The following is a 23653-nucleotide window of genomic DNA, read 5'->3' as shown; positions in this document are numbered from 1 at the left end:
ACTAAAATTTAGTGTTATATTTAGAACATTTGAAAGTTAAGTGGTATTTGGTATCATTTACCCATTATATTATATACCATGGAGTTTTCATCTGAATTAAGAGACGTTACATAAATGAATAAATTATTCCAGGGCACACTAGCAGATGGAAAAGAAATTGCAGTTAAGAGGTTGTCGGGAACTTCAGGTCAAGGGCTTGTTGAGTTGAAGAATGAAGTCATGTTAATCGCTAGATTACAACATAGAAATCTTGTCAAGCTCTTAGGATGCTGCTTAGAGAAAAACGAAAATTTGCTTGTATATGAATTCATGCCCAATAGAAGCCTCGACGTCTTCCTTTTCGGTTTGATCCCAAGACTCCTATATATAAAAAAAAAATACTTGAGTATTGAAAATGTAGTAATTTGGTTTTCTTCTTACAGATCCGAACTTAGCAGCACAACTGGATTGGCAGAAACGATTCATCATCATTCAAGGCATTGCTCGAGGTATCATGTATCTACATGAAGATTCTCGTCTCAGAATTATCCACAGAGACCTTAAAGCCAGTAATGTTCTACTTGATCATAAAATGAATCCGAAAATCTCAGACTTTGGTATGGCAAGAATTTTCGGTGAGGATAAGAATGAAGCAAATACCAAAAGAGTAGTTGGGACATAGTAAGTCTAAATGCACTCGTTGTTATTTATTGATTTTCTCAGTACCTTTGTTTTAATCTGTTCTTCCCCAAAACAGCGGATACATGGCACCCGAATACGCTATGCACGGTCTCTTTTCAATCAAATCTGATGTTTTCAGTTTTGGAGTACTTTTGCTGGAGATTATAAGTGGGACAAAGAACAATGGTTTCCATCTTTTAGAGAGCGGTGAAAGCCTGCTGACTTTCGTATGTTTTTCATCTTCTCTTTCGTCTTCAACGAATAGGCCTAATATGCTAACTGTTCTAATGGTTTTAAGCTCTAAAATCGCAGGCATGGAAACTATGGTCCAGGGGTGCAGGAATGGAGTTGATAGATCAACGCCTTGTTCCATCATGTGTGCCTTCTGAGGTGCTTAAATGCATTCATATCGGGCTGTTGTGCGTGCAAGAAGATCCAGCAGATCGGCCAACCCTGTCGTCCGTGATTTACATGTTGGCAAGCGATGGTACATCCATATCGCTTCCTCATCCAACGGAACCTGCATTTTCTGTTGGACGTGCCGTCGCAGAACCATCAGAATCTAATTCAAACGATGGGGTCTGTTCGTTTAATGAGGTCACTATTTCGAATTTCTTGCCTCGTTGATTTCATCATTTTGCAATCTTATGTGTCAACGTGATAGCTTAATTTGATATATCTTTGTAAATTATTAACATGATTATAATATGATACTATATAATTTGTTATTATTATTTGATATTATGAGTGTTCGAACATATGAACATCAGGTGTGTAAACATTCAATATTAAATAGTTAAAAATTATCTTTAAATAAATACTATTTATATTTACACTAAATTAATAAAAAAATATTTAATAAAAATCATCAAAAGTCACATGTATCAATAGTCTATGAAATCTAAAAATATCTTTGATAATTTCCCTCCCGCCGGAATTGAATATAGCATTTATGCTTTAGTGAAAAAGTCTATTGAAATAAAATAAGGATTATCATTAGATATATTAATAGTATATATAATTATATATATTATCATTAAATTAGATGATAAAATATTATTATAAAAAAGATAATTATATAAGATATCTTTAAACTATGATCTTATTTTAATTTGGTTCTTAAATTTAAAAATACTTTATATTTGTTTTTAAACTATGATTTTATTCAAAATTGATAAATAAATTTTAAAAAATTTATATAAGGCCTTAAAGTATTGTTCTATTTCGATCATTCTGTTAATTCATTAACTCTATTTGTTAAAAAAAATTATTCTGTTTTTTGAAAACATTGAAAATTGAACTCGTTACCTCCTATACAATTTTAGATCTTTAAAAAACATGTTATTTTCTAGAAGGCCACGTGTTAAATTCTCGGTGGCAATTGTGAAGAAGCAAGTTCTGTTGAAATTGTTGATCGGAAGCGACAAAAAAGAAGTGAGCAAATTTAAAACAAATGACAAGGTCGGCAGTGACATGAATCTCAGCAATCAAGACTGTGCCACGTGCATTTGTTCTTATGTCTTGTTATTTTTAATTTAGCTCCATAAATATCATTACTTAAATTTTAGTTTTTTAATATTTTAATATAAATATCATTGTTTGTATACTATTTTTATATATGTTTAGGGAATGAAAATCGATTTAATCGATAGAATCTAAATTTAATTTAATTAATTAATTATTTATTTTTTAATTTATTGTTAACAATTGATTTGATTTGACTTTCAAAAAATAGATTATTGTTTAGGTCTAAGCTCCAATGTCAAGATCTTATTAATTTGATTGATGGCAAACATAATTATATTCTATCAGTGCATTGAATAAACGAATTAATTTTCAAAGTGACTATAGTATACACTGCACGGCGTAAGACAAATGAAATTCCACTAAATAAGCCCTTTAATTTTAGATTAAAATATCTATTAAATCTTTGAATTATGTCAAAAATTTTAGGGTAAACAACAGAGTTGGTCACTTTTAATTATTTTTTTAAATGTATGATCACTCGATTCAAAAAAATTAATTCATATCTTTCATTTTGTTTTAATTAAGATATGATCACTGAAATGTTAATTTCCGTTAATTTAATGACGTGACACATTAGTGAAAGGGATTAATTTTTATTTTAACCCTTAAACTTTAGATAAAATACTAATAATGGATCTTTTTGTAAACCCAAAATAATTTAAGGACAAAAATTTAATTTATCCTTTTTTTAATATGTTTTCTTCCCCAACCCCATCTTCTTGTGCCACACACCTCCCTCTTCTCTACAGCCTTGACAATCCATCCACCGTAGAACGACGTTGTCTCACTCTTTTTCGACCACCAAATTGGTGGTCAGATTACCCAAAGGTCTAGACCCCTCTTTTTCTTTTTTAAATCCAAAAAATATAGTCATAACATGTGACAAACGTCGTTTTACTGTCAAATAAATTTCTTCTTCTCAAAATAAACAAGTAAAGAACGTAGTAAAGAGAAGTAAGTATCTATCTATATAGACTTAGAAAATTCTCAAATTTGAGTTTGAGTTGGCTATGATTCAGACAGTCTACAGTGAAAATAAAATAAGGGGGATTTTGGTGGGAAAAGGATTAAATAAGAAAAAATAATTAAGAGTGAAAATAAAGAAGATTGAAAATGTAAAGTTGAAAATAACTTGTAAAAAGCAACCTCAAGCCTCGCTTTGACTCAATTCGTTTCTGATAATCGAAATTGATTTTCATTTCGAGATTCGTGACAGTTACAATCTATAAGGCTCAACCCTTGTAACTTGCTTGTCACTTTGGTAACCGATTTTTCCAAGGCCAATCTTTGGAAATCCATATTTTAATTGAACAAACTACTATTATCGTCGTTAGCACAAAATAGTTTTTGAATTTAGGAAAAACCCGACTCGAATTATGTTGTCTCACTGAGAATCAAACTCGGTCTCAGTTTCCCTTAGCGGACTGTCGCTAAGTGTGTTCACAGGAAATCAAATATCCTACAAGCCGATCTTTCATCTCAACTTTAAATCAAAACAACATCCAGTCCAACGTTGACTTTTTGAAATGAAAGTGTTTTGATTTTAAAGGATAGACCGATTGTCTATCCAAGATTCCAGAAAACTAAGAATGACATCTTGAAGATGTTAAGTGATTTTCAATTCTTACATTTTGAATTGAGTCATCACTTAACCTTTCGGCTTATGAAAAAATTAGCTAAACAAGACAGAAGTCATACTTAGCATGTTTAAAATAAAATTTAAAATAAAATAAAAATGAAAACGAAAGAAAAACTTTTTTATAAAACCAAATAACCGAAAGCTACTCAATCAAATCTAAAAACAAGTGTGTTTCAAGCTTTACTCTAAGGGGTATTTATAGCTTCTAAAATCATAAAGATAATCATGGAAATTAAAAGATAAATAAATCATAAAGATAATTCTAAATGTTTTCAAATTTAAACTTTAATTTTCAAAAATAACTTCTCCTAAGATAACTCTATCTGTCCACCTTCTAAAAAGCGCTGACTACATCTTCTAGAAACTGTTATTGATTGGACCTTCTAGAAACTGCCACGTCAGACTGCGTCATGCCTAGTGTTAAGTCCATGTCTCCAGCCGTGATCAAATAATAAAAACATACAGAATGCACCTTTATTACTGTTAATTCTATAAAAAAAGATTCTGCATGAAAATAAAAATAATACAATCAAATTAGCAGTAATAATTTTACATCACAGAAGAATAAACAAATAAATATCATCAATTTATAACACTCATCAACGTGTATTACTTACAGTGATTTTATTTACAGAATGCCCCTGCAATTTACCGTAGTAGAACTGTCTTTGAGGATGCAACTCCAGAGTTGGTCAGAGATTTCTTCTGGGATGATGAGTTTCGGACAAAGTGGGACACTATGCTTTCATGTGTTGAAATCTTAGAGGAGTGTCCTCGTACAGGAACAATGATTGTTCACTGGATAAAAAAGGTAGATTAAACTAATGGTTCGTGTAATCTTTTCACTTATTGTTTTAGAGTTATAAGCTTCAAAGTGTCACATCTCGATTTTAGGACTAAATCGAAAGTTTTTTTAAACTTAGTGTTGGTTAGTGAGTTTATAAAAAAATAGGGGCTAAGAGCATAATTATCCAATAATATTAGGGTATTTTGAAACCCATTCCCCTTTCTTTTCATTTTTTTTCCATTCCCGCCGCTATCACTATCTTCCTCTCTTTCACAAACTTTTGGCTTCAAATTCAGTATTTTGTCAATCCGTCTTGATTCAGGCCGCCGTGATTCTATCTCCAGTGTCATTGTGTTCGTCTTGTCAACCCTATTCTTTCAGTGTCCATAGATTTTCGTTATCCGTCGTCGTTTGCAACCGGTGACGGTTCGAATATTCGGGTTTTGTAAAAACCCTATCTCTATCAATATTTTCAAAAAAAATCGACGTTTGTAAGTAACTCCCCGTGCTTTAAAATATTTTTTGTATTTATTTATATTTTTCTGGTCACCAAAGGAGGCTCCATACGCCCCACTCGTCGCCGTGCGAGAGTGGGCTTTATTCTGGCGGTTCAAATAGTGAACCGATTTGACTGAACGGATCTAACCCTGAATTGGTTTGACCCAACCCATTTGCTAAACTGAACCGTTGATCGAACCGGACCAGTTGACCATTGACTTTAACAGTTGATTGTTGATCGTTGACCGTTGACTTTTTCGTTGACTTTTTCGTAGACCTCTACTATTATGTTTTTCGACGTCTTGAGTCCGTTTATGTAGTCCGTTTTGCCAAATTTTGACTCAAAAGTCTTTGCATAATTTATTACTTAAAGCCTAAATTATGTTAAGCGAATTATGAGATTTTGGACTCACTTCTTGTTATTATGTTCCGAATGTGAGCTCAAGTCTCCGTATCGCTCTCTGATAGATCCCGATCATCCTCACTTAGTTCAGCTCAATTTCGGGCATTCGTCTCGAGATTCACATAAGTGTTGTTAAATGATTTAATGGCCCATTTCTGCTTAGATATATGGTTTTATACTCACAGGGTGATGTGTTATTTTTAAGTCATCATTCCGTAGGACCTAGTTATGTTTTGTCAAATTCTGACCCAAAAGTCTCCTTTTGCATAATTTATTGCTTAAAGTCTTAATTAGGTTAAGTAAATTATTAGGTTTTGGAATCACTTCTTATTATTATGTTATGAAGGTGAGCTCGAGTCTCCGCATTACTCTCTGATAGATCCCGATCGTCCTCACTCAATTCAGTTCAGTTTCAGACATTTGTCTCGAGATTTGTGTAAGTGTTGTTAAATGATTTAATGGTCCATTTATGTTTAGATATATGGTTTTATACTCATAGGGTGATGTGTTATTTTTAGGTCACCATTTCGCAAGACCTAGTACTATCGATCGTGGGAAACTTAAGGCTTTGCTACTATAAGTGTGTCCCCTTTACCTGAATGATACCTTTAATAAATTTATGATGTTGTACAATGTGTTGTTAATTATAAGCATTATTGAATTCTGATTATGATGATTTGGAATATGTCTGATTTCTTATTGCGGTTGTATTATTTTAGAGTTGTTTAATGATGCACACATGATTCTGCATGGGATTATATTACCATCCTGATTCTGCATTATGTATGGGATTAAATCCCTGTCTTGTTTCTATTTGGGATCCTCTTCGAAGGGTTATATCCCTATTATGATTTCTGATTCTGTTTTGGGATCCTCTACGGAGGACGCTATCCTTATTCTGATTTTGACTGGGATCCTCTACGGAGGGATATATTTCCATTCTGATATTCTGTATTCTAATTTAGGTACCTTTTTTAAGGGTAACGACCCCATTTTGTTTTACCAACAGTGGAAGTAAAGTTGCATGCATTTTCTGTTTTGACATTATATTGATAATGATCTACTGGATATATGTTGTTTGTGTTTTATTTTGCATTATATAACATAGTCGAACTGTTTATAATTTGCTAGCAATATTTGTTGCACTTAAAGAACACACTGGGCTCTATAGCTCACTTTATAGTTTATGTCTTTTCAGATCCCTTAGACTTTTAGGATTTTCGACTGATACTTGGAGGATAAACTAGTAGCAATATTTCTTAGATATCGTATGAACGTTTTCATATTATGTTCCTATTTTCTTTATTTGTTAATACTATTTTTATTATGTTTTGGACTTTGAGATATTGCATCTTTTCTTATTTTGAACTTTAATATCATATTATACTTTATTTTATAAACTTTATTTCTGTTATGGTTTATGTTAGTTTTCTAACATTGCATGTTATTTGAAATTTTCATGATTTCTAACAATATGAATTGGTGTAATCTCCAAGAGTCAGTCATAACGTCCAAGTCGGGTCTAAGGGGTTACACAAAGCATGTTTCTTATTTAAGACTATATTTGAACTTACATTCCTTGACATGTTTCATCTTTTTGCAAGAAGAGGGAGGTGTGCGGCTTAAGAAGATGGGGTTGGGGAAGAAAACATATTAAAAAAGGGGTAAATTAAAATTTTGTCCCTAAATTATTTTGAGTCTACTAAAAAGTCCATTATTAGTAATTTATTTAAAGTTCAGGGGTTAAAGTAAAAGTTAAACCCTTTTACTAACGTGTCACATCATCAAACTAACGGAAGTTAACGTTTCAGTGATCAAAACAAAACGAAAGTGATTACAAATTAATTTTTTTTAATCGAGTGACCATATATTTAAAAAATGAAAAAAATGACAAACTCTGTAGTTTACCCAAAATTTTAATTAAACATGTACCTCACGTCATCACTTTTATGTATGTCAACACACATGAATGGTCAACACTAATGATCGATGGTGATTTTTATTGATAAAAAAGGAATATTGATAATGTACAATGAAAAATAAAAACAATATTATTACTTTAGATTTGTTATAAGGTTTATTTTTAAATACCATTAAGAGAAAATAACTTCAGTGACCGGAAATATTTTATAATATACAATTTTAATCAATTTTTTTTGGATTTGTAAAAATAACCAACAAATTCACAACGCAAACTCCTATTTTGTGACACAGGTTGCGAATTTGGAAAATTTCGCAACGCTAATTACCGATATAGGTAAACACAACTATTGGCAACGCGAATTTCGTTTTCGCAACGCGAATTCGTAACTCAATTACCGATATAGGTAAACACAGTAGAAAAAATCCGATAAAAAATCAGAATTCGACAATTTGAAAACTGAGTTGCGAATTTGGCAAATTCGTGTTGCGAAATGTAAAATCTCGCATCTTAAAGAAAAAAATTAAAGGACATAAAATGCACTGGAGTGGTTTTCAACATGGGACATCCCAGTTGCTAAGTCCACGTATGAATCACTTAGCTAAACCTACGCCTGTAAATGAATTGAAAAAACACGAACAAGGGTATGTTCATGTTCGTTCGTTCGTTTAACTTTAACCAAACAAACGAACTATCGAAATGATTTTTTCTTTAAGAGGCGAGATTTTACATTTCGCAACACGAATTTGCCAAATTCGCAACTCAGTTTTCAAATTGGCGAATTCAGATTTTTTCTACCGTTTTTACCTATACCGGTCATTTAGTTACGAAATTGGCGAATTCGATTTGCGAAATTCGCATTGCGAAAACGAAATTCTCGTTGTGAATAGTTGTATTTACCTATATCGGTAATTAGCATTGCGAAATTTGCGTTGCGAATTTGGAAACTGCGTTGCAAAATTGGAGTTCGCGTTGCGATTTTGTTGGTTATTTTTACAAATCCAAAAAAAATTATTAAAATCGTATATTATAAGTCATTTTCGATCACTGAAGTTATTTTCTTTATCATTAATTGATGCACTTTTTTCCCCCATAATTTAGATGTGATTGCTTTAACTTATTCAAATATGTGCAATCAGATGACATCTCAACTTGATACAATCTTATACTTATAATCATAACTTAAATTATAAAATTATTATATACTTAATTTGTCGTCATTTACTTTTATATTATCATAAAGTATTTATAATTAATATTATGATTTCTCATAATTTAAATATTAATATTAAATTTAGGGTAAAGTATTGTAATGGTCACTGAATTTTTCTAAAACTTTCATTTAGGGATCATATTGTAAATGAACTAAATGTTGAGGGATCATATTGCAAACGGACTAAATGTTGGGGGATTATATTATAATTTTTAAAAGTTGAGGGACCTAAATGAAAGTTTTAAAAAAAATTCAATGACCATTACTATACTTTACCCTTAAATTTATTATCAATAATCTCTAAAGTAGATGATTAAAAAATTTTAATTGACTTCCCATTTCCCTCTAGATTGTGAGTTTAATACTCATTGAAACCAATATTCTTCTTCCCTTCCTATTAGATAAGAATTATTAAAAGAATGTTAAGGTTACTATAAATCATTCATACATATACTGTCATGGGACATCAAAACTCAATTTATACATTGTTACATTACACATCTTAAAAATGACAACACAATATTCATTCATTATTCATACATAGCATTAATGTATGTTTACTACAAACATTTAAAAAATTTAAAAGGGTGTAAGTGTTGCACAATTTTATTATGCCAATTCAGGTATTCCATACGAATTTGTTCATTTAAAAAATAATTTTCAGCTATTTAGACAGTTCTCAAAGGTTATCATTTTAGAGGAAAAAAAACTTTCAAAGAACAGTATATATCTGGAAATTTTGTACGCATGCCAAGTCAAATGAGAACGATGGCAGTCTGCTGGTTGGCCATGCATTAAAAGGTAAGCAAGACAAATAACGCACGTTATTCAAAATGTCTTAAATTCTACGCATTTTTCCAACGAAATTGATTGGCAGTTGTCTGTTTACGTAGCAACTGTTGTTCCCATCCACTCATTGTGTGACCAAGTCTTCTTCCTTGTAGAAAATTAAATGGCTTGACTGAGATTTTTGTAAGGATCAACGAGTCTTCTGCAATGGCGAAAACTGTTGCCCCTTCTAAAACCACCCTATCTAGAATTACATAGCTGGTTTATCTTGTTTGAGGATTCACGACCAAAGAAGGTGATCACTTTTTTATATATTATATGAAAAGAATTATGCATATTTCTACAGTTTCAGTAAACCTGTTAGTGATAGTCCTTTCTTTGCTTAGCCGTACAACTGAAGCTCAGCATCCTACTTATCTCTACCACGTATGTCCAAACACCAGCACTTTCTCCTTAAACAGCGCCTACCAGGTCAATCGCGATAGCTTATTATCATCACTGTCTTCTAATGGTTCCCGTGGAGATGGTTTCTATAACACTACATCAGGCAGGAGCCCTGCCATGGTATACGGCCTTTTCCTCTGTCGCGGAGATTTTTCTACCAGCGTCTGCCAACAGTGCGTCGCCACTGCCGCCACCGATATATCTCGACTTTGTCCTGTTGAAACAACGGCGGTGGTCTGGTACGACGAGTGCCTCCTACGATACTCGAATCAAAATATATTCTCCGTATTGGCTGTAAGCCCTACAGTTTACATGTATAACACGCAAAATATAACTGATCAAGACTATTTCAACGAGTTATTGGCGGCTTCGGTGCTGGTTGCTATGAATAGTATGTCAATCCAGTCGGAAAATGAACCACCAGGTGCTAAAAAATTTGCTGCTAATGATACCCAAATTTCGAGAAATCAGACACTGTACATCCTTCAGCAGTGTACACCGGACTTATCAGGCACGGATTGCCGTGGATGTCTGCAATTCGCAAGAAGAAATCTTCCAACCGGAAGACGAGGAGGAAGACTGTTGAGTCCTAGCTGCAACATCAGATATGAAACTTACCCGTTCTATTATCAAACACCAGTTGCAGCCCCACCTCCTCGAACACCAGGTTTATCCTCACTGTTCATTGATAAATTTTGGTTCTTTCCTTTTTTAGAATTGTATAGTTCATGAAAAAGGAAAAGAAGATTCTTTCATATTCTGTTTTTAAATCCTTAGTAAATTAATCAAGTTAAAGATAGACAAATATGAATCTTTAGTAAAATACGATGAACTGGATGGAGAATATCTGATTCTCTCCTTATTTAATCAGCAGAAGAGAATCAAAGCGAATCAAACCGGACTCGGGTTCTCGTTGCAACTTTATCAGCTACGTTTGCGTTACTTGTGATTTCTCTCTCTGGTTTCATCATCTGGAGGAGGAGAAACAATCGAGGTAAGCAATGGAGTAAGTTGTCTGACGAGCATTACAAGTCAATTTATAGTCTTTGGCCGATCACAGTTTGATTTCATTAGAGGATACAGAAAATAGCCAAGGAGGTCAGTTTCTTGACATGGTAGAGGGAAGAATTCCCAATGAGTACTCAAGGGAAACTTTCAGTGGAGAAAATGGGGAGAGATCTCAAGAGTTTCCTTCTATTCAACTGGATATCTTACTTGCAGCAACAAATTACTTTTCTCGTGAAAACAGGCTAGGCGAGGGTGGATTTGGTCCTGTCTACAAGGTAATTTTATAATTGATCTATGTGAATTTTGCAATTTGCATTTGAATTTTCATATGTTACATACATGAATGAATTCTGCCAGGGGATACTACCAGATGGTAAAGTAATTGCAGTTAAAAGGCTGTCACGAACTTCAGGTCAAGGGATCGTCGAGTTCCAGAATGAAGTCATGTTAATCGCTAGATTACAACATAGAAATCTTGTGAGGCTCTTGGGGTGTTGCTTGGAGAAGAATGAAAAGCTGCTTGTATATGAATTCATGCCCAACAAAAGCTTGGACGTCTTCCTCTTCGGTTTGATCCTTGAACCTTTAACTAATTCAACACCCTAACAAGTAAAAGAAATAATGTACATGTATTCATTTGTTTTCTCACATTTATATCAGATTCCAACTTTGCTGTGCAATTAGATTGGCAGAAACGATTCAACATTATTAAAGGAATTGCTCGAGGTATCATGTATCTACATGAAGATTCTCGTCTTAGAATTATACACAGAGACCTTAAAGCAAGCAATGTTCTGCTTGATCATGAAATGAATCCCAAGATTTCAGATTTCGGCATGGCAAGAATTTTTGAAGATAAAAACGAAGCAAATACCAATAGAGTAGTTGGAACATAGTAAGTCCACATATGTTTATAATCTGATTTTGTTTTAATCTTTCTTCTAATCTCATTGTTTCTTGTGAACCAAAACAGCGGGTACATGGCACCCGAATACGCAATGCAAGGACTCTTTTCGATCAAATCCGATGTTTTCAGTTTCGGAGTCCTTCTGCTAGAGATAATCAGCGGAAAAAAGAACAACACTTTTCATCTTTCAGAAAATGGTGAAAGCCTGCTGATTTTTGTATGTTTTTCATCTTCAATTCTGTCTTCAAACTATATACAGATAAAATATGCAAGCTGTTGTTATAAGTTTAAGCTCTGAAATTGTAGGTATGGAAGCTATGGTCCAAAGGTGACGGAATGGAGTTAATAGATCAGCTACTTGTTCCGTCGTGTGTGGCTTCCGAGGTGCTTAAATGCATTCATATTGCGTTATTGTGCGTGCAAGAAGATCCAGCAGATAGGCCAACCATGTCATCTGTGATTTACATGTTGGCAAGCGATGGTACTATCACACTTCCTAATCCAACTGAACCTGCATTTTCGGTTGGACGTGTGGTTTCAGAACCAATTTCAAATGATGGAGCCTGCTCGGTTAATGAGGTCACTATTTCAAATTTCTCGCCTCGTTGATTGATCCTTGTTTTAAGCATTCTGGCCAACCAAAATCCAATAAATGCAATGCATCTGAACAACTTTTAATCAATTTCTGAATATTAACCTTAATAAGTAAAGAAACTTTGAATTTACATCGATTTATATTTTATAAATGTTACGAGTTATATAAAGAATAACGATAAAAAAATACAAATGAGACCAATATGTTTACTTTGAAAAGCACTCAAAGAATATAAAATCACAGGAAATAAGAAAAAAAATCATTATAAAAAAATGGGTTTCTAAGACTTAATAAATAACCCTAATCTCAATATAAATTCATGTTTTTAATATAAAAAAAACTAATGAGAGTTTCTAAATATAAATCTTCATTTTTTTTCTTTTAATTTTGTTTTTTTTATCAAACAGGTTGTACTGCAATTTTTTAAAACCAAATTAAATAAAATATAAACTATAAATTCTAACAATAAAATATAAAAATTTAATTACTCTTTCGGATTTGTATAACAAAAGCAAATTCGATCAGTTTAGCAAACTTATGTTGTAAACCATAATTTCTCTGTCACGAAAATTCAACACAGAATTTAGGTTTTATTGAAAAAACATTTTATAATAAAATAAACCAATTAAATTTCAAAGAATAATATATATATATAATTTTTTTAGAAAAGTATATATCTAGAAATTAAAACTCGTACAGTAATGCACGCCATAATCCAATTAAGGCAGCTAGGTTGGCTATGCGTTAAAAGGTCACCATGGAAACTAAACCACATTATTCAAATGTCTTAAATTCTGCACATATTTCTTCCAGCAAACGTGATGGGGATTATCTTCCTATTTTTTTCTCGGATAAAGTACACAAATGATTTCTCGATTATAGGATATTGTTTTGGTAAGTCTCGATTATTAAAAATTATAAAATGGTCAGTTGACTATATAATGTTATTTTATTGAGTCCTTCGACTATTGAAATTTAGAAAAATTGTCACTCGACTATTTATATGTTCCAAACTCGTCTTTTTTTGATAAAAAAAAATTGATGATCGTCTGAGCTGAAAGTTAACATGTTGACTGAGATATCATAGTCGTTTGAGATTCTAGAATAAATTTTAACATATTTCAGTCAATATGTTAACGTATAGCTCAGAGTACTGTCAATTTTAACTTAAAATGATGAATTTGGAATATATGAATAATTGGGGGACTCAACAAAGCAACACTCTATAATAAAATGATTATTTTGTAACTTTTAATAGTCGAAGAATTCAATAAAAAAATATATAATTGAGGGACGATTTGCCTACTTTATCCGTTTCTCTTTTGTTTGCCCAAAAGGGTGGCGTGTTGGAGTTTAGCTAACCATATTATCTCTTTTTTTTCAATATATTTAAATTTTTTTAGTATATTTGAATTTTCGGATTACTTTTTTCTTTTTAATAAGAATAGAGAATGTTCTTTTCCTACAGTTTTCTCTAATTTTATAAAAAAAATTCTTTTTTATTACTTCTAATTGATGTTTATTTAGTTATTTTGTTGATGAATGATAAATCAATTCTCTTGTATTGATAAACATTTACGATCACTAAAGATATATCACAATGTATATTATTTTCACTAACCTTCAATGGCGAACACAAACCACCCATATAAACTCATAATTTTCACTTGTTCATGATATTCCAAGCTGAAATAAAGATACTTTTTTTCTTGGTAAGTGAAAAAAAAATGGGTATCTTCACAGACTTGATCACCCTGTTGTTGTTAATAACAGTCATTTCCTTGCTCAGCCCTGCAACTGAAACCACGTTTGTCCCAACACCACCACTTTCCCCTTAAACAGCACCTACCGAGCCAACCGCGATAGTTTATTGTCTTAGCTGTCGTCTAATGGCAGCCGTTGGAAATGGTTTCTACAACACAACCTCGGGCGGTGGTGCTGACAAGGTGTACGGCCCGTGGGGTTTTATCTTCCACCGTCTGCCGAGTGTGTGTCACCTTTGCAGTCGATGACGTTTCTCAACGTTGTCCCGTTTAAATAACGGCGGTGGTTTGGTACGACGAGTGCCTCCTACGGTACTCGAATCAAAATATATTTTCCCGTGTGGCTGAAGCTCCTACATTTACCTAGGCCAACACTCAAAATGTCACCGACCTGAACCGTTTCAATCGGCAATTGCAAGCGGTGATCAATGAAACAGCAACCGAGGCCGCGAACGCATCACCGCCGGGTGCTAAAAAAATTGCGACTCGAAAGGAAGAGGCCAATTTTTGAAGTGCTCTAAATCTGTACACCCTCGGCCAGTGTACACCGGATTTGTCAAGCATGGATTGTGATAATTAGGCGAAGGTGGTTTTGGTGTGGTTTACAAGGTATTGTTTACTTCCTTTGTATTCTAACTTGAACCTAACAACATGAATCCATTAATCCAAATTGTAATTGATCTGAATTCGAAACTAAACTGAACCTAAATTGATATGAAACAAATAAATGATTTGATCTAAATCAATAATGACTCAACCTGAAAAGTCGAGCCTCAAACCTAAACAATTTAAACTCAAAATGATCCAAAAATTTTAAAACTCGATTCAACTCCACGTTACTGGTTTTTATATTCTCAGGGTATTCTTCCTAACAAACAAGAGATAGCCGTTAAAAGGTTATCAAGAGGTTCAGGACAAGGTGCAGAGGAATTTAAAAACGAAGTCGTATTGGTAGCTAAGCTTCAACATAGAAATCCGGTGAGACTATTGGGATTTTGCTTGGAAGGAGAAGAAAAGATACTAGTATATGAATATGTGCCCAACAAGAGCCTGGACTACTTTGTTTTCGGTATCTTGTCACTGTTAGGAAATAAACCAAGTACAAGTAATTTCCCTATAACCAGATTAGTGAGAATGCGAAATAAAAGCGGAAAAATAATACCCGAAATTTGATAACGGAGTTCAGCCAATTTATGCTTACGTCTCCGGGCTGCTGCAGATCTTTTACTAAGAGAAAATTTACAGGTGTTTACACAACACACTTGAGAGAGAACTAGAAGATTTTGGGATGATTTTGAAGCTAAATGAGCTAGGGTATTTATAGTTAAAACTTAGGGACTAATATTGTAATTAAAAATAAAAATATTTTGGGCAGCCCCCCTCCCCAATTTGTTTTAGCAGCCGGCTGCTACTTAGCAGCCCAACTTGTTCTTTAATTTTCAACAATCTCCCACTTGAAGACTGATTTCAATCTGTCTTCACACCTCGATCGATGCAGCAGTATTTCTGGTCTTTTATTCTAGCATGCCAACTGAAGCTGAACACAACTTCAGTTTGTCCGTAGTTACCGTCTTTGTTAACATGTCTGCTGGATTTTGAGCTCCACTGATCTTTTCAAGTTTCAAAATCCCATCTTCCAGAAGAGACCGGATAAAATGATATCGCAATTGTATGTGCTTCGTCCTGGAATGAAAAGACGGATTCTTCGCTAGATGGATAGCACTTTGACTGTCGCAATACAAGACATTGTTTTCTTGTTTCTTGCCTAACTCATTCAAGAAACTCTGGAGCCAGACCATCTCTTTGCTGGCTTCCGTAACAGCGACATATTCTGCTTCGGTTGTAGAGAGAGCAACTATCTTCTGTAGTTGAGAAACCCAACTCACTGCGGTTCCTCCTAGAGTATAGACATACCCTGTAGTGCTTCTTCTGATGTCAACATTTCCAGCTAAGTCAGCATCTACATAGCCTGTCAGTATCGTATCTCCACCTTTGAAACAAAGTGCTTTGTTTGTGGTACCTCGCAGATATCTGAGGATCCATTTAACTGCTTCCCAGTGTATTTTGCCTGGATTATTCATGTACCTGCTAACAGCTCCCACTGCTTGAGCAATATCTGGTCTGGTACAAACCATGGCATACATCAGACTTCCAATTGCTGAGGCATACGGCACCTTCACCATGTGTGCACGTTCTTCCTCCGTCTTTGGTGACTGTTCTTTGGAGAGTCTGAAATGAACACCTAAAGGTGTACTTACTGGTTTAACATCTTGCATGTTGAACCTGGAGAGTACTTTGTTGATGTACTCAGCCTGTGATAACATCAAAGTCTCCGACTTTGTGTCTCTCTTGATCCTCATCCCAAGAATCTGCTTTGCAGCGCCCAGATCCTTCATAGCAAACTGCTTCGACAATTTTTGCTTCAAGTGTATAATCTCTTGCATGTCTGAGCCTGCAACGAGCATGTCATCAACGTACAATAATAAAATAATGAAGCTGTTGTCGAACCTCTTGATGTAGCAACAATGATCTGCTTGGCATCTGGTAAAACCACTGCTACCCATGAAACTATCGAACTTCTTGTACCACTGTCTAGGAGCTTGTTTTAAACCATACAAGCTCTTCTTCAACCTGCATACCAGGTTTTTCTTGCCTGCCTCTATGAAGCCTTCTGGCTGCCTCATATAGATTTCTTCCTCCAAATCACCATGAAGGAAAGCTGTCTTTACATCTAACTGCTCAAGATGTAAATTTTCTGCAGCTACAATTTTCAACACCAGTCTGATTGTAGACAGTTTCACGACTGGAGAGAAAATTTCATTGTAATCAATACCTTCTTTTTGCTGAAAGCCTTTGACAACCAATCTTGCTTTGTAACGTTTGCTCCCATCGTGCTCTTCTTTGATCCTGTAAATCCACTTGTTATGGAGCGCTCTCTTGCCTGGTGGTAATTCAGCTAATTCCCACGTCTGATTTGACATAAGCGAGTCCATCTCATCTTTCATGGAAGACTCCCACTTGACTGAATCCTCCACTTGCATTGCTTCATCATAACACTCTGGTTCACCATTGTCAGTCAGCAACAAGTAGTGTAAAGAAGGTGAATACCGTTGGGTTGGTTTAGGAATTCTGGAGGAGCGTCTCAGTTCTGGTGTGCCTGGTTCTTCCTCTTGAACTGCTTCAGGACTGATCTGAACATCATTTCAGAAATCTCCTCGAACTCAGCAAATTCCTTTGTTTCAGCCTCGGTATTACTTGATTCTGCGGTTGACCTGTCTTTGTACATCACATTTTCATTGAAAATGACGTCTCTGCTTCTGATGATCTTTCGATTTTCGTAGTCCCAAACCGGTAACCGAACTCATCACCGCCATAACCAACAAAGGCACATTTGTTGGACTTAGCATCAAGTTTACTTCTTTCAGCAGAGTCTATGTGTACATAAGAAATACAACCAAACACTCTTAAGTATGAAAGGTTTATTTCTTTCTTGCTCCAAGCTTCCTCTGGTATTCCGCCATCCAAAGGAACAGAGGGCCCACGGTTGATCAGGTAAGCTGCAGTGTTGATAGCTTCAGCCCATAGAAATTTGGGCAATCCGGCATGTATCCTCATGCTTCTAGCACGTTCATTCAGAGTTCTGTTCATGCGCTCTGCTACGCCATTCTGCTGCGGTGTTATGGGAACTGTTTTCTCCATCTTAATCCCATTGTTTGCGCAGAAATCTCTGAATCTACTATCTCTGTACTCTCCTCCATTGTCAGACCTCAACCTCTTGACTTTCAAACCAGTCTCATTTTCCACCATGGCCTTCCATTTTCTGAAGGTATCAAAGACTTCTGATTTCTTCTTCAGAAAATAAACCCACACCTTCCTTGTTGAATCATCGATGAAGGTGACATAATATAGTGAGCCTGCAAGAGATGGAACTGGGGATGGTCCCCATACATCAGTATGAATCAATTCTAACCTTTCTACCTTGGGTGCCTTGCCAATCTTTGCAAAACTGACTTTCTTTTGTTTTCCAAAGATGCAGTCCTCGCATAGTCCGACATCCACATTCTTTAGATCCGGCAGCTTCCCTTTTGACAGAAGTATCTTCATTCCTTTCTCGCTCATATGGCCAAGCCTTTGGTGCCATAGGTTTGATTTTCCATCAGCATCTGCTACTGCAATGATATTCTCTAAATTTGAGGTTACATAGAGAGTACCAGTCTTCTTACCACGAGCAATGACGAGTGCTCCTTTGGTAATCTTCCATTCACAGCCTGAAAAGGTTGTATTGTATCCTTCTCCATCAAGTTGTCCTACAGAAATCAAATTTCTTTTGAGACCAGGAATATGTCTCACTCCTGTCAGCTTCCAGGTGGTCTGGTTTGGCAGCTTTAGTCGGATGTCTCCTTTTCCGACGATCTTCAAGGTTTCATCATCAGCAAGATGAACCTTCCCAAAATCACCACTGACATAGTTCTCCATGATTTCTTGGCATGACGTGGAGTGGAAAGATGCCCCTGAATCCAAGATCCATGATTCAATCGGACTGTTGACGCTTAGAATCATGGCATCACCTGTCTCCTCTGTCATGTTGGCAGATTCCTGTGCACCGGTATCTTTCTTCAGTGCTCGGCAATCTCTTTTAAAGTGACCTTTCTTGCCACAATTATAACAGGTAAAATCTTTCTTTCCCGTTCTGGATTTTTCCCGTCTGGATTTGGATCTGCCACGATTTGAATTTCTTTCTGAAGTTCTCCCTCTGGACTCCGTGTGCAAGGCTGAGGAGGTTGATGCTTCACCCGATTCTCTCCGTCGAATTTCTTCGCTCAGTACCAGATCCCGAACATCGTCGAATTTCAATTTACTATTTCCCGACGAGCTGCTAACTGCTGTAACAGTAGCATTCCAACTGTCTGGTAGAGATGATAAGAGAATTAAAGCTCGAACTTCATCATCGAATTCAATTTCTACAGAACTCAACTGGGTTGTGATTGTGTTGAGTTCATTCAGGTGTTGAGCCACTGATGCCCCTTCCGTCATCCGCAAATTGAATAATCGTCTCATCAAGTGAACTTTGTTTGAGGCCGATGGCTTCTCATACATACTGGAGAGAGCTGCCATAAGACCTGCCGTGGTCTTTTCCTTTGCTATGTTGAAAGCAACATTTCGGGATAACGTCAGTCGGATAACTCCGAGGGCTTGTCTGTCGAGAAGAGCCCAATCTTCATCCTTCATGCCCTCTGGTTGCTTTCCTGAGAGGGGTTGATATAGATTTTTCTGGTACAGAAAATCTTCGATCTGCATTTTCCAAAAGCCAAAGTCCGCACCATCGAACTTTTCAATTTTCACCTTCCCTTCGTCTGCAGCCATCGCTCCCACTCGAATCTGGCTTCGTTTGGATCGTTTCTGACAATTTCTGCGAACCGCCGTGTATTAGAACACCTCCGTCGACAAACTCGTATCGCCGACCGAATTTCACTATTCACGAAATTCACTATTCACGTGAATAGTAATGAATAGTAACCTCGCAGAAAATTGACAAAATTCACAACCAAAAGCTCTGATTACCAGTTGTTAGGAAATAAACCAAGTACAAGTAATTTCCCTATAACCAGATTAGTGAGAATGCGAAATAAAAGCGGAAAAATAATACCCGAAATTTGATAACGGAGTTCAGCCAATTTATGCTTACGTCTCCGGACTGCTGCAGATCTTTTACTAAGAGAAAATTTACAGGTGTTTACACAACACACTTGAGAGAGAACTAGAAGATTTTGGGATGATTTTGAAGCTAAATGAGCTAGGGTATTTATAGTTAAAACTTAGGGACTAATATTGTAATTAAAAATAAAAATATTTTGGGCAGCCCCCCTCCCCAATTTGTTTTAGCAGCCGGCTGCTACTTAGCAGCCCAACTTGTTCTTTAATTTTCAACAGTCACAAACTTCGCAAGACCCTGATTTGAACTGGTTTTAAAGGCTGCTCTAGTAAAACACAAATGCTTATTTTGTTTTAGATCCTGCAAAAGAAGGACAACTGGACTGGTCGAGGCGATACAAGATCATCGTTGGGATTGCTCGCGGAATTCTTTATCTGCACCGGGATTCTCGGCTTAGAATCATCCACCGTGATCTTAAGGCCAGCAATGTGTTGTTAGACGGAGACACGAACCCCAAAATATGGGATTTCGGCATGGCAAGGATTTTCGGAGTCTATCAAACTCAAGGAACCACTAGAAGAGTTGTTGGAACCTAGTAAGTCATGACTTCTCTTCATATTGCAGCCTAATAGTTGAATGGCCAAACACCTCCATTGCGCTAACATCTTTACTGGTTCGAAACAGTGGCTATATGTCTCCAGAATATGCAATGCGGGGTCAGTTTTCTGGGGAATCGGATGTGTACAGTTTTGGTGTTTTAGTACTAGAAATCATAACTGGCCAAAGGAACAGTAACTTCTACCAAACAGAAGCTACTGAGGACCTCATTAGCTACGTGGGTATAATTCTTCTGGCCCTGTTTGTTCAAATACCCTTACTGAGAACCTATTGAATCTTTGATGAACCAATGCAGGCTTGGAAACTATGGAAAGATGAGAGACCCCAAGAATTGTTGAACCCTGTTCTGAGGGATAATTACTCCAGAAACGAAGTTGTCAGATGCGTTCAACTCGGATTATTATGTGTTGAAGAAGATCCGGCTGACGATGGCTACCGTTGTTCTCTTGCTTAATAGTTACTCTGTCACACTGGCAGTGCCTGAAAAGCTAGCATGTCCTTCACAGTAGAACAGATGGGAGGATGCCTAGAAGGGGCTTGGATTTGATCAATGTACCAGTCAATCAACGCCATGGTCTATCAATGACGCATCCATCACTTAATTAGACCTTCGGTAATATGAGTTGATGGATGCATCATAACGTAATTCAAGGTAAGAAGAGTAATCATCACTCCATGAGCTTTCATTCAAACTATCTTTTTAATGTTTTGGCCATGGTAGATATGGTTGGGGCTTAGTGGAGTTTTAAAAACCTTGGTGAAACCAACTCGTTTGGGTTGAATTTGAACCTTAGGAAGTCTTCTTAATTTCTTCTTAAGTTCCTAGGGAAGTTAGTAATTTATTTCTTGTTCTATGATAAGTAAAAGAGGTGGGAGAAAGCTCCAAAACAATGGTAAAGTGAAGCTTGTGTTCGGTTAAGTTGTGATTGTTTACCAGCAACTTAGGAGTAAGATAACACACTTCTAACTCTTCTGTTCCGCTTGTAGATCGTCCTATGTGTTTGCTTTACTTGTATGAATGCATGAAGCATATAAATACATTTTGTGTGAACATACTTTAGATGGATTTTTAAGTTATTCATGCATGAAAAAACACTATATGATCCCTTTATTTTCTCATAAGTTTTATGTAACATTTGAGGGTTTTAGGAGTACGTTGGGGATGAGTAGGTGTAATATTTTCGTGGAAAACTGGGTATTTATGAGTTTGAGTATCAATACTAGATGAACAATATCAATATTGTTCTTTAGATAGCTAAAATAAAGGATTTTTTACTGGGTAGTATTGATACTTTACTCATAGAGTATCAATATTATTCTTTGGATATTGATACTGAGGATATGGTATCGATAACATTGTTAAGTATCAAATTCCAATAACCAAATCTGGTATCGGTACTCGGGATACTATTGATACCATAAAAAAGATTTAATTTTTCAAATATCGAATGTAAATTCAGTACCGATATTCTCGCATGAGGGTATCGATACTTTAGGGCGTTTGCAAAACATCGAATGTAAAAATGGTATTGGTACTAAGGGTAAGTACCGATACGCAAGGGTTAGTATCCATACTATAGGGGCTTAATATCAATACCATTGGACTGAAATGGACAAGAAGCATTGTTTTAGTTAAGGACTCGGGAAGGGGTATGGGGTCGCCAAATCCTCTCAATAATGCTTACCAATGGAAACTTTGGATAAATTGTGTGAAAGGCATAAACACATTATAAGATAATATGCTATAAAACTTATGCTTCTGTTTGACGCTCGGGAAATAATGAGGACACCTGAGTTACTTGTGTGTATACACGATCGTCTTGTTTGTTAGAAAAATATTTGGATATATCCAATTCAGTGCCAAGACGCTAAAATTTCTAGTCTGGCGTAGCTCTGATGTTGTGGGATCCAGAGGCATCTAGAGTACTCTTGAGGAGTAGACTAACTGGGTGTACGTTTTCGATGTTGTGTGACCCCGGATCTCACCCTAGATACTAGGCAATGAAGGCCTTTCTAGATTAAGATTCTAATGCAATGTGACTCGGGTCTTATCTAGGGTACCTTTGGTAGGCTAGAGAGGTGTGAGTTTCAGATGTTGTGTGATCCTACACTGCACCATGATGCCTACCCATAATTATATGTCGATGTTCTTGTGTGTTTATGACTATACTTGCTAGCATGCCAATATGATGAATGCATATAGTATGGTAGAGTTATTTGTGTGATATTGAGCTTGTGAGCTCAGCATTCAAAATGTGTTTTCATGCACAGGTTCTTAGGTGGACGCTTAAGGAGATTATCACCGAGTTCGTATTTTCATATCAATTGAAGCATCAGAGTACGTCTTGAGTATATTTTAGTAGGCATGTACTAGTCATTAACCTTATATGATTTCGAGTTGTAACTCTATTTTGATATACTTGTTATTATTATTTTGAGATGGTGTATTTGGGAGCTCCTCGTTTGTAAAACTTGATTTACTTATATTTTTAACTATGATTTGGATGTTAAATATGATGAGTGGTTTAAAAAATGATTAGTCACTTAGTTGATTTCGTGCAACACCTTCATTTTTCAAACTTCGAGTCGAAACAAATTAAGGTGTTACAAAAGGATAAATTATAAGTTTCACTACTCAATTTTATTCTAATTCCAATTTTGATTTTTAAAATTTAAAAATTTTAATTTAATTAATCAACTTTCATATTATAGTTTTAGATCATATGAAATTCAATTTCTCTTTTTTTTAAACTTTTCCTTGTCGCAACCGTCTTTCGGTTGGGCCCCGGAATTGGGCTTCGACTTGAAAAATGTGGATTGGAGTCGCCACCGATCATTTATTTAAAGATAAATGGGTTGATCGGATACCCTATTTCTTACCTGATCTACGTCTTACCAGAAATATGTCGGGCTCGGGAGTCGGTTACTGTCAAGGAAGGATTAGCACTGTTGAGTTAATCGAATGACGAAATTGGCCAAGAGGGGGGTGAATTGGCAATAAAAATTTTGTGGAAGCTTTTGCAGAAAATTGAAAGCAATTGCACAGCGATTTACAGTGGTTCGACTTTCTCAAACAAAGTCTACGTCCACTACCTTAGCTATCCACACTAAGGATTTTCCAACAAATTCACTAATTTGTTCTTTCTTTTGAGGCCAAAGAGATAACCTTACAATTTCCTCAAGAGTATACCCCAACTCTTGAGAACACTCTTTTCTCAAAGAGAAGAT

The 23653-nt window shown here is 35.5% G+C and overlaps 1 protein-coding gene and 1 pseudogene across 3 annotated transcripts; both read left to right on the top strand.

Moving 5' to 3' along the window:
- The first annotated feature begins 114 nt into the window (after positions 1 to 114).
- On the top strand, positions 115 to 12464 carry LOC120191000 (cysteine-rich receptor-like protein kinase 10). 3 transcript variants are annotated; one of them, XM_039194005.1, is made up of 7 exons: positions 9647 to 10548; positions 10753 to 10875; positions 10956 to 11164; positions 11247 to 11457; positions 11550 to 11784; positions 11863 to 12013; positions 12103 to 12464. In XM_039194005.1, the coding sequence occupies exons 1-7, from the start codon at positions 9756 to 9758 to the stop codon at positions 12403 to 12405; spliced, it is 2025 nt and encodes a 674-aa protein (XP_039049936.1). In that variant the 5' UTR covers positions 9647 to 9755; the 3' UTR covers positions 12406 to 12464. The 3 variants fall into 3 exon arrangements, with proteins under 3 accessions (XP_039049949.1, XP_039049944.1, XP_039049936.1); XM_039194018.1 differs by lacking the exons at positions 9647 to 10548; positions 10753 to 10875; positions 10956 to 11164; positions 11247 to 11457 and adding an exon at positions 115 to 343; XM_039194013.1 differs by lacking the exons at positions 9647 to 10548; positions 10753 to 10875; positions 10956 to 11164; ... (2 more) ...; positions 11863 to 12013; positions 12103 to 12464 and adding exons at positions 115 to 343; positions 423 to 660; positions 737 to 887; positions 973 to 1287.
- Positions 12465 to 14280: 1816 nt separating this feature from the next.
- Positions 14281 to 20934, top strand: LOC120190424 (annotated as a pseudogene).
- Positions 20935 to 23653: the final 2719 nt, after the last annotated feature.

The sequence above is a fragment of the Hibiscus syriacus genome, unplaced genomic scaffold (assembly GCF_006381635.1).
Source record: "Hibiscus syriacus cultivar Baekdansim isolate YM2019G1 unplaced genomic scaffold, ASM638163v2 tig00004111_pilon, whole genome shotgun sequence".
Lineage (NCBI taxonomy): Eukaryota > Viridiplantae > Streptophyta > Magnoliopsida > Malvales > Malvaceae > Hibiscus > Hibiscus syriacus.
The sequence above is the reverse complement of the archived record's forward strand: the minus strand, read 5'-3'. Positions and strand labels throughout refer to the sequence as shown.

What these genes read in the sequence shown, in the direction of transcription:
- LOC120191000 (XM_039194005.1), top strand. Translation starts at nt 9,756, where the DNA reads ATGAAAAGAATTATGCATATTTCTACAGTTTCAGTAAACCTGTTAGTG. An exon ending in GAGGAGGAGAAACAATCGAG is followed by an intron (nt 10,876 to 10,955) that starts GTAAGCAATGGA and finishes TGATTTCATTAG; the next exon opens with AGGATACAGAAAATAGCCAA. An exon ending in CTTGGACGTCTTCCTCTTCG is followed by an intron (nt 11,458 to 11,549) that starts GTTTGATCCTTG and finishes CATTTATATCAG; the next exon opens with ATTCCAACTTTGCTGTGCAA.